The sequence below is a fragment of the Megalops cyprinoides genome, chromosome 1 (genome assembly GCF_013368585.1).
Source record: "Megalops cyprinoides isolate fMegCyp1 chromosome 1, fMegCyp1.pri, whole genome shotgun sequence".
NCBI classification, from domain to species: domain Eukaryota; kingdom Metazoa; phylum Chordata; class Actinopteri; order Elopiformes; family Megalopidae; genus Megalops; species Megalops cyprinoides.
In genome coordinates this window covers 42,550,276-42,561,384 of record NC_050583.1, presented here as the reverse complement: position 1 = coordinate 42,561,384, position 11,109 = coordinate 42,550,276, and the positions used below count along the sequence as shown (strand labels likewise).

Here is an 11,109-nt window from a genome sequence, read left to right as displayed (position 1 = left end):
CGGATCGGCCTACTGACATTTTTTTTTTCCATTTTATAACGGAGGTATTTATTCATTTATGAATTTTGAGGTGAACCAAGGGTTTATACACAATATAAAATAGGCCACCGTGTCGTTGCGGTGATAATGTAACTAACAATTATAACGACCAATTTACACATGTTTATTTACGAAGGCTTCACGGCAACAAGCTTTACTGTCTACCTGGGGTCGCAATGGTTATTCCTCCATTATAGTGGTAATTTTAATACTACTGCTTTTGTTTAAGTTTCTTATAAGATTTGTTAACTTCGGATTCGATTTGACAACATGGATTCACTCATCAACAGCCCAGGGGCGTCAGTAGTCAGCCAACCAATTTAAAAGAGGTTAAAACCTGAAAAACGCATTTGCATTTCAGTGTTTATTTAAAAACAACATAAGTACAAAACAACATTTTGCTTAAGACGTACATCAAATGCTTTCACAATAATACACTTTATCGGTTCAGTTAATAAAAGTACATAAAAATGAGCCATAACGAATGCTTAATTACCCCGCTGCCTCTTAAGCACAACTGGTTCGTTTGATCAGCAGTCCACAACAACGATGCTGAGTTTATTTTTCATCACCCTTTCATACAATCATTGTGTTGTGATTACGGATACATTGTCCAACGCTGAATCGGTTTACTGGTGGAAAAATGTCAGGAAACGGTTTCGGAAAGCCTCTCGGGACCCTTCTTTTTGTCGCACTTTGACGACGTCATTACTTGCCTCTCAAGTAAAACCTTGTGGCTGATAGGAGCTATAACAAAGCCACACGGCTAGACTTTCTAACTGTGAATACTAACTAGCTGTTTCGAAACCTTACGGATTTCTTTCAGAATAGAATGTCTTCACTTCTGAAGGTGGACAATGAAATCAAAACGAAGGTAACATATCAAGTTTTCAGTGACCCACCGTAGACGTGGTCCGGTGCTTGTATGAACGATAGGGAAATTCAGGCATCAAGGCCGTAGAAGCTAGATAGCTAACGACCTAAACGTGCATAGCTAACACCCAACTAGCCAGATAGCTAGTTTCCCGCGCGATATAACGAATTAGTTGGCAAGCTGTGAACGCTTCTATCTGGCAAGAATTTAATGTTTAGTTTCAGCAATATAGTGAACTATGTACGATTCTCCCCGTGTCACAGTCACTGTGCTAGCCGGCAAGCCAGCTAGTTAGCTTATTACACCGGCGGCGGAGAGGTTTAGCTTGCTCAGTAGCTGCGTGCTGTCAACATGTGCAGTTAAACAGGTTTTGTTGTAACTGACGATTAACTAACGTTTTGCTAGAATAGCTAGCTAGTGACTTATTTAATATGTTATACTTAACCCGAGGAGCATGTGGTACAAATGATTAAGATGTGTTTGCTATCAGGCGGCATAGGTTGGTAACCGTAAATTATACCATAGTACTCGCTGGTTAGCCAGAAAACTGCTCGCTTTAGCACGTGTCATACGGCTTAGCAAGCTAGTTAGCAGGATCTGGAGTTGATTATTCCTGGACTCCCGCTAGCTACCTAATGAAATACAATTATTATACATTGTCAGGTCTCATTAACAAAAGTGTTATAGATCGAACACTTCAACATCTTACCTATTGCTAACATGTCACAGTGTTTGTGAATGTTGATAGATAACACAGACGGCACAGTATTAGTTAGCCAGCTATTTTGAGAGATGTGCCAGCCAGCTTTAAAGCTCGATATTTTGGCATATGTAGATGCTACCGTAATATATTTCATAATTAAGATGGACATATCTGAAACTAGCTGGATAGCTACATAATTTGCACTTCATTATCGTTGAGGCTATTAACATTTAGCCAGCTAGCTGTCTAGTAGGAACATTCCAAACCCAAACACACTTTTATAGCTAGTTAAATGAAATCAGTTGTAATTTTATCTAGCGAGCAATAACTGTCGGACCGAAGGTAGTTTTTTTTATGTTACGATGCACATTAAAATGAGCTAACTCGATTATACTGTATAATTATCTGTTACCTTTATTATACAAGATATTTTGTTCTTTCTGTTTTACACAGGTTGACGCTTTCAGGGAACGAATCACAGGAGAAGTGAGTAACTTTTCAATGGGCTCTTCGTAAGAGATGGATGGGGTTCGTGTCATCTGAATGTTGGCTTAAATGTTTTATCATTTTAGGCAGAAGACCTTGTCGCAAATTTTTTCCCAAAGAAGTTATTAGAACTTGATCATTTTCTCAAGGTAAGCTGACCCCTTTAAGTGAATAGTTCTTTTGAAAAGGTGGTCACACTGAAGAGCCAACCTTTTTGCTGGTGCAGTTCTAAAGAGCTTCTGAGGCGATTATATAAAATTATAAACCCATTTGATGGATTTATAGTCACCTCAGAATGTTTTTTGTTACAAAGATTTGCTCTACACATTTGCAGGGGCTATTTGTATGTTTGTAATTGCCAGATTAATTAGTATTATATAATTAATACTCAATTGTCTTATATTAATAGATATTTTATACAGAGTGCTCGAAAAATAATATTGCAGTCCATTTAAAGATATTTGTTCAATCATAATTGGAACTTCATGTGAAGCTGCCTTTTCCTAGAAGTTGACTATTGCACTACTTCAACAAAGACCAGTTTACTAGCACTTGCTACACTTAACAGGCCCCTGTTATTTTGAAGTTTCATGCACTTGCAATTGGTTGTGGTGTGTGTCTTATAGGACCCAATCTTAAACATCCATGAACTGAAAGACATCCATTCTGAGATCAACCTGACTGTGCCGGACCCCATTCTTCTCACAAATAGCCATGACGGGCTGGAGGCGGTGGGTAACATCATCTCTCCATCTCATGACATCTCAACAGACCTTCTTTTTACAGGGAATTATTACATTTGTCTAAAGAAGAAAATCAACAGTTAGGTTATTCATGTTCATGTTCATTCATGTCATTGAAGTTTTAACGTCACCCTAACTGAAGAGAACTCTCACAGAAGAAATGTGACACTACATATCCTGGGTACCAGATGTTTATTGTTTAATTGCCTTGACTTGAGGATCAACTTTTCTGGTAAATAGAAAATGGGTGGCACATTTCACACGTGTTTATTGCTTTATAGATAAGGCCAGATAGGTTGAAAGTCACTTTAATTTGATGTAAGAAACAAAGTTCCAGATCAAAGGTTGTCTCATAGAAATGTCTTCCACATCTAGTTTTGAGTTTCATTTATCAGGAAATCCAGGAGGTCCTGCCCTGAGATGCCACCTATTGCAGTAATTCCAGTCAATGTCCAAATCAAGGGTCAAGCTGATGAGTTAATGTATTCAAATCAGTGTTTCTCACTGAATACATAAAGACATGAGCTGTTGTCATATTATAAATATACATATTTTGAGTAGCTTCTAATTCATTAATGATGTAGATGTTCAGCAGTAAAGCTGAGATCAGTTGCTAATGAGCTCCTGTTTGTGTTGCAGCAAAATGCAAAGAAGAGGAAGCTGGAAGATGCTACAAGTGATGACAATTGCCAAGGTCAGCATGCCTCCAAAGAACACTTATCTTTATCTAAGCATTGTTGTAAAATTTTGCCAGTGGGTATAGGAATTAAGACTGGGATTCCAGGATTTCCAGATGTGATGCATTCTTGTTTCCTTGAACAAATTCAGTGGGGGAAACCAGGAAATCATTTTAGTAGTTGTAGTCAGTAACAGTGCACTACTACACTCCATTTTCTGCTGCATGGAGCAAAGGTAATCAGATTCTGCATCTCTGCTGATGTTTTGTCACTCAAGAGAAGCAATAGCCTAGTACTCGTCATACCAACTGGCAACATGTGCTTTTAACTCCATAATAGTGAGTGAATGAGGGTGGGTCCCTAGATGCACTGTCTCCATATAGGATGCAGATCCTTGATAAAATTTGTCCTCTCCCTGTTGCACTTTCCTCTACCTCTTATTCCACTCACAGTTGCTGGCACCAAGGTCTTTGTCATGCCTGGTGGGATGATGAAGAGCAACAACAAGCTGGTGGATCTGATCGAGAAAGTCAAGCCAGAGATCAGAACACTGATAGAGAAATGCAACACGGTAGGCATACCCCACTCCTACTACATCTTTTGCTTAGTACCACTTATAGAGAAGGTGCTTCTGACTGCGGTCTAACTTGAACACACTTCACTGACCTGATTTCATGGTCCCTCATTCTCTCTATCCCTGTTTCCCTTTTGCTCTTCAGGTTAAAATGTGGGTTCAGTTGTTGATCCCAAGAATAGAGGATGGCAACAACTTTGGTGTTTCAATTCAGGTAACATCTGCATGTGTTTGTGAAGTTCCAGTTTTGATTCTGAAGTAATGCTGGAGTGTCCAAATAAAAATACTTGATAGAAGTTAATTTTTCTTTATTCTGGCATTATGCTTTGTTGCATTTTATTATTTAAAATATTTGTTATTGGATGTTGTCTGTATTGTGCAGAGTGATTGTACTCTATTAGCGTCCTTGGTCCCGAGTGATTTTTCAACGTTTGATTTCAGTGGTACAACAATCAAAGTTGTCAAATAAATTGTCACAAGTGAACTTCGCTTTGGAAGATGTCATTTTGGGTTTATTCAGTTGTGCCTTTTCACCTGTAGGAGGAGACCGTAGCAGAGCTCAGGACAGTGGAAGGAGAGGCAGCATCTTACCTTGACCAGATATCCAGGTACTTCCTCTTTCCTCATGTGTCCTCCTTATGTCACACACAGCCAAATACAAAACCTAACACTGGCACTTTCTCCCCACGTGCTCCTAGATACTACATCACAAGGGCAAAACTGGTTTCCAAAATTGCAAAGTACCCACACGTGGTAAGTTTGCATACTCGCAGGATCTGTGCATGTGTTGATTCCATTCTTCATTGTATCTGGGGCTAGAGCTACATAGGCGTATCCACTATAGTTTGATAATACTGGGTATTTTTTATATTGTATTGAGCACTAAATGCAATAGCTAGTTAGCTAGCTTGTTGGCCAGTTACATATAGTAATAGTAGTTAGCCAAATCATTTTCATTGTCATTGAGGTTAACCAAAATTCATGAAATTATTGTGAAGTGAATTGTGCGGATCAGAAATTTTGATGGTAAGTTAGCTAACTAGCTAGCTATAATTTGGTTATTATGTTACTTTTTAGAATGACAGGTTAACTCAAACTATCAACATTATTTCATTGATTGACTTTGTTTAAAATTTCACAGTAACAGAACCTGCTTTGCCTGTTCACTGTGAAAGATACCACACCACTAGTACACTGGTATATGTTCTCTGGTGTGGGGAAGTCTAGCAGAATTTCTTCACTTCTCTGTTACATCTAATGTGCCAGCCTCCTTACTATAAAAGGGACTTGTATGTCACAGTTTTGCTTAACTCTGTGCTGTAAGGGTGATTTTTTTTTTTTTTTTTTGGCGGTTTCTCATTTATCTACTTTGGCAGGCACAAGTGGCTTGGCCTTGCTATCTCCTGTGTTGTCTGCACCCAGAGTTTCTTGCCTGAAGGCTGCCTGTCTTTTAACAGGAGGACTACAGGCGTACAGTGACTGAGATAGACGAGAAGGAGTACATCAGCCTCAAGATCATCGTGTCTGAGCTGAGGAATCAATATGTGAGCCTGCCTCCATTACTCCTTGTTCTGTTCACCAGCAGAAAACATGTTTTAAATGTCACAGTTTTACCATTTGCACAGTCATGGAAACTGTACTCTGATTATTCTGTCATTTATTGTAACCCATTCATGTCCTTCAAACTGAAAACTGTCACAACAGTAGAATTTTAATGAACAGAGCACTCATCTAGTAGTGTTCACTATGGTCCTGAGGGTTTCAGGGATGCCATTTTACTAGCAGAGTCACTACTGGCTGAACACCTCCAAGTCTCTATCCAGCCAGTGGCTCTTATTCAGTAATTAACCCAATCTGGAGTGAAATCCAGAAAACCTATGGGATTGAATACTGAATAGGTTACTGGGGAACACCAGTGACCTATTCAGTATTGTAGTATGCCACTGAAATGGGGCAACATGGAATAACATTGGTATGTCTTGAAAAAGCACATAATCCGTGTTATGTTAAGTGTGTTACTTAATTGTTCTGCTGCAGGTAACATTACATGACATGATTCTGAAGAACATTGAGAAGATCAAGAGGCCACGGAGCAGCAATGCCGACGCGCTGTATTAAGGCCCCAGGGAACCCCTTCTCCTCCCCCATTCCAACCCCAGTCCTTCCCTGTCCTCCCCTCCACAGTGCTGTCTTTGTGGCTGGAGCGTTGGATCGGTTTTAATGAAACGGACTACTAGAACTGGGTCGAGATGGACCGGCATGTGTGACAGAACAACTGAAAGCATCAAGTGTTTTTATGTTAGAATTTCAAACAAATGTTAGAAGATTATCACCATTTTAAACCTCAGTAAAGATACAAGGGGCAGAGTAGATCATACTTTGGCCCAGCATGAGGTGGTGTTGAAAATGCATCCCCGAAAGCTTCTCTCAAAAAAAGAAAAAATACCCTTTTAATCCGAGAAAGTTATCTTAGAAACAATGCAGTTAAATCTAAATGCTGGATTCCCTTATATCCTTTTGGTCAAGCCAACTCGAATTGGACTGATTTTTTTCCCCACATAGCTCCTGTTTTGCTTTACGAAGTCAAGCAGTGTTGCTGCATTAGCTGCAACTGCTTAAACTGACCATGATTTGCTTTCTGTGTTTCCCATGCAGACTGGGGCGCAGAACATGGTTGCTATTTAATTTTTTTTTTTTGAGAGAGAGAGAAAGAGTGAGTATCAGTCAGTGGAGAAGCTCTTAGTTACCGAATGAAACATTCTGTGACCTGGTTTTGTTTTGCATTGTCCTTTAATGTTCGTGTGTGTTTCGACTGACATTTGTTGTCTAGCACAAATCTCAGATAAGGTAATGTCTAAAAAGGAAAAGCAAGCAAAACTCCTGTTTTTGAGCAGCCATTAACTTGAATGTAAGGCCAGATTCAACAGCTACACAGGGAGAGTGTGATGCACAACCAGAAAAAAAAGGAATGCCAAATGTTTGGAATGACAGTCCAGATAGAAATGAAATGCCAGTGAGATATTGTTTGACTTCTTTGGGGAAAAGTCTGTTTTTTTTTTGGCCTTGTTTTTGCTTTCCACAACACCCTTTCCCTAAAGGAAGCCGATCTGTTGAGGTCATCAAAAGCATGTTTTTTGTTTTGAGAATATTATTTTACTGAATAAAATATTATTTTTAAAGACGTGTAACTTTTACCCTCCCACTGTTCATGGTTATTTGTGATTGTGTACCATTTTTTTTAGTAAAATATGTAATGGAGCACCCAGACTAGATCAGTATCTTAAATATTAGGAACACCTGCATTTCCAAGGTTTGGCTATGTGTTACTGTTTGCTTGTAGAAAAAAATGACCCAGTCCATATATAGTGTCTTAAAATGCAATTTTATGTTCTGCAAAAAAACCAGGCATAAAATAAGCATTTAGGAAATTACTGTTGTGAACATTTCTAATTGAGGAACATCTAAGTTATGAGATGCCCTCCTTTGGGAAGACACAACTCTACGTTCTCCTGTACAATGGGGAGTGCATTATTTTGAGCAGGTCCTGCCATCCTCTGTAGTTTTCAAGGTTTGTCATCTTCACAGCACTTTTTCTTTGTCTGGGCCGATTTGGTGTCGACTTCTAGGCATTTGGTCCCCTGCGCATATTTCCAATGGCCCATTTAAATGGGTAAAAGGCACATTTTCATGTAATATGAAATTATGGGCTTTCATTGAAATGTTGGTTAGCTTTGAATGTTTCTCCTCTAGGTCATCCTCAGAATTTATTTCCGTCGTATAGTCTTTTCTAGTATAAATATTAATGATTGCATCATTTTGTGATGTTTCTATGTCCCAAAAGATATACATTCTTCCTGTACCACTGCCATTCCTTACCTTGTAAGCTTTTGTGTGATGGGACAGGTGACCGTGAGTTTCTTACTTTTGGGGCAGCATTTTCAAATCATTATTTCCTCTTTCCTCTTGTACATATCACTTACCTTATGGTTCAAGGCCTCTTGTTTTGCATACTGTTTAGATCATGTCTTTTTTTCTAGAGAGTCTTTTTTATTAATTTTTGGTCAACCATGGGAAAGGTGTTTCAGTGTCATTGAGTGTCACTTTGAAAAGTCAGTGATGGGCTCCCATTCTTGCTGATTGAATGTATTGTGTACAGTACGGAACACAGCTGTAATGTTCTTTATATTGGATTTTATCATCACAATCTCACGTCTTTAGTGTTTCTCAGTGTGTGTTTATTTAGCTTTAGCAGGCAGCTTACGCTGATTTTTGTTCTTCGTTTTGTGTTATTTTTTTTTACTCAGACACACAGGATCTACATGTTCTGAACTGTTGGACTACACAAGCAAGAGAGAGCTTTTGCTCCCAGATCCAGTGAAGCATTTTATGCTAGAACAGCACGTTTCGTAAACCTCAGCTACACGCTTTGTCTTTTTTTGCTCTGTTGCTTTATTTATAGTAAATATTACATCACAGTGATATTAATGTATTCTATATTCCTAAATTTTATTTCATGATGGGGCAGCAAAAAAATGTTACACCAGTTTTTGTAACAATTTGTCCATGTTTTCAAGTGACTCACTGAATTGATTGTCTAATTCTGTGAGAAGAGGTCAAAGACAACCTGCAATTACAGTGTCAAGTTCAATTTGAACAACAGCTTTGTGTTGTTAAAACAATGACAGATGATTGCCGTGCACCCCTGAATTGTCTGACTCGTCAGTATGGACAGACGTTTTGTTTTTCAAGGACCATTTTCAGTGCCTGGGTGGAATACAGTTCCAAGGATTTCCCTGAGAGTATTGAAAATGTCCTTCCTGTACCTGTTTGCTTTCATACCCAAAATATGCAAGCATAACATTACCCAAGAATTTGTGAAAGCCACTGAGAAGCAGATTCTTTCCATTGAACCCTCAGCTAGAAGTGTATTTCCTTGTTTGATTTTGCATTTTTTTTTGAATACCCTAAAATCAAAAAAGGCAAGTGTTTTGCTCTTTCTGAAAGAGACTTTATGGGATGTACACCCTTAAAGCATCACAGATGGCTGTCTGTCAAAAGTAGAATATCTCAAGGCAGAGGAATCTGAATAAATCATATGCTTTTTAAGCCTGTTTACTTGAAATTCCAGGTGGTTTATGAGGTGGTCTTGTATGTTGTAGAAACATTACTTGTGTTTTACAGGACAGACCATTTTTGACGACATCAGTTAGATCTTGAAACCTGGATATAAGCATATGTGGGCCTGCTTTGCTGTCATATTTTACTACAGGTTGTTACCTTTTGGTGAACAGTATGGCAGTTGAAACCTGTTTCTTACGAATGTGTTGCAGTAGGATAGTGGTTAAACTCAGGAAGAAGTGCTGAAGAAGCTAGTAATATGGAAAAGAAAGCATTAGGGCAACACATTTTGACAAATTTGAGCGTACCTGTCATCACTGCATTTGAAATGTCCAACAAAACCCCTTTTGGTGTGCAAAAACATGGGTATTTGTACTTTTGTGAAGTACTGAAGCAGTTGGCAAAGACATAATTCAATTACACATCTGTTACCATTCTTTTTGCCCTGTCTCAAATAGCAGAGCAAAATGAAAATGATAAACAACCAAAACCAAAACTTTTGCTTCCATGGCCCAGGATTTGGCTTGTTCAGTGGTGTTCTTACCCTCGGGTTGGGCCTCCAGTGTGGGTATCATCCTTGCCATTGCCCTCCTGTCCTTTGAACATTGGTCCAATTCCTACCTAGTGTCCAGACAGAAAAGTCAAATGTGTGTGTTCCCAGTATCTCCACCAGATGGCGTACATTGACAATTATATACTTGTTTAAGAGTTCATGGAGCTAATATAAAATCATAACTTTTCTGCTTCTGCTCAGAAATAGTTTCATAACTGAGTATCACTACCTATAACAACAGGTGATCATTCTATTATGTGCAAAGCAGGCTCACAGTGGTTTCAGTTTATAAAATGTCACCATTTTAGGAGTTTCTGATGCAAAAGAGAAAGATGATTTACTATTTACAATGAATGGGTATTGCCCATAGCATAAGTAAGCCTACTGAAATTGAATTACTAGCCATGAGCACTTTGCAAACCCAGACAGACTAGTGTAAGGTACTGCATTGACTGCCGGGAGAGAATGGTAATTTCCCTACCAGACAAAGTACCTGACGAGGGGAATACACCAGGGAGAGAACTCTTCATTCACCTGCTCTGGGACGTGCCTCCCAGTTGTAGCACTGTCAAGGTATCACGGTTTCGTTGTCTGCTCACATCACTGCAGACACCATATGGGCATTTTTGCTCCAGCTGCTGTCTTTGCATGCATCAAAGCATTAATAACATATTAATTTTAAAAATGCATAGGAGATCTGTGCATGATGGTAGAAAAAAACCATAATTCTTCTAATATTTTTACATGTAATTTTCCCCTTTGAGTTGCATTCAATGCACAAACAGACTTTGCTGGCCACATACTCTGCAATAAGTCCCTGCTTTGTAGTGTATTAAATGCAGTTAAATCTGTATAGGATGTTCATTTCTCAATGTTCCCTCTTACCTTTACATCTGAAACTTATGTTTCTGTTTCACCTTGCCCTCAAATTTTTCAGCCAGGCAATAGGTCTGACGTAGATACCTAAAAGGACTGGAAATAGGTTCCTAAAGTTGTTGTACGGTCTCAGGTTAACACCACATTGGCTTTATTGCCATTAACGGTAGTTGATGAAGTGAAAAAATTCAACAAGCTCATTTGAAATAGGTGTAGTGTGGAAAGAATTCAATTTAGTCAAATTTTATTGTTTAATATATTTTTTAACGCATTTTCTATTTTATGCAGCCCTATTTTTGGAATTGCCATTTGGATGTTACTCTCGTCTCAACACGACAACCACTGTACTCATCCTGAAGTACAGCAAATGCAACTTGTGATACACTCTGATACACTCACATGCTAACCGCAACTATTTTTCCACACACTGCAAGGCACCAAGTGCACTAAAGGGGGCTAAGCGGCA

At 38.8% G+C, this 11,109-nt stretch overlaps 1 protein-coding gene across 1 annotated transcript; it reads left to right on the top strand.

Moving 5' to 3' along the window:
- Positions 1-768: 768 nt before the first annotated feature.
- On the top strand, positions 769-7,865 carry LOC118780285 (proteasome activator complex subunit 3-like). The gene is made up of 11 exons (XM_036532710.1): positions 769-913; positions 2,070-2,102; positions 2,189-2,251; positions 2,729-2,833; positions 3,485-3,539; positions 3,975-4,093; positions 4,242-4,310; positions 4,637-4,704; positions 4,795-4,849; positions 5,554-5,640; positions 6,134-7,865. The coding sequence occupies exons 1-11, from the start codon at positions 872-874 to the stop codon at positions 6,212-6,214; spliced, it is 777 nt and encodes a 258-aa protein (XP_036388603.1). The 5' UTR covers positions 769-871; the 3' UTR covers positions 6,215-7,865.
- The last annotated feature ends 3,244 nt before the right edge of the window (positions 7,866-11,109 follow it).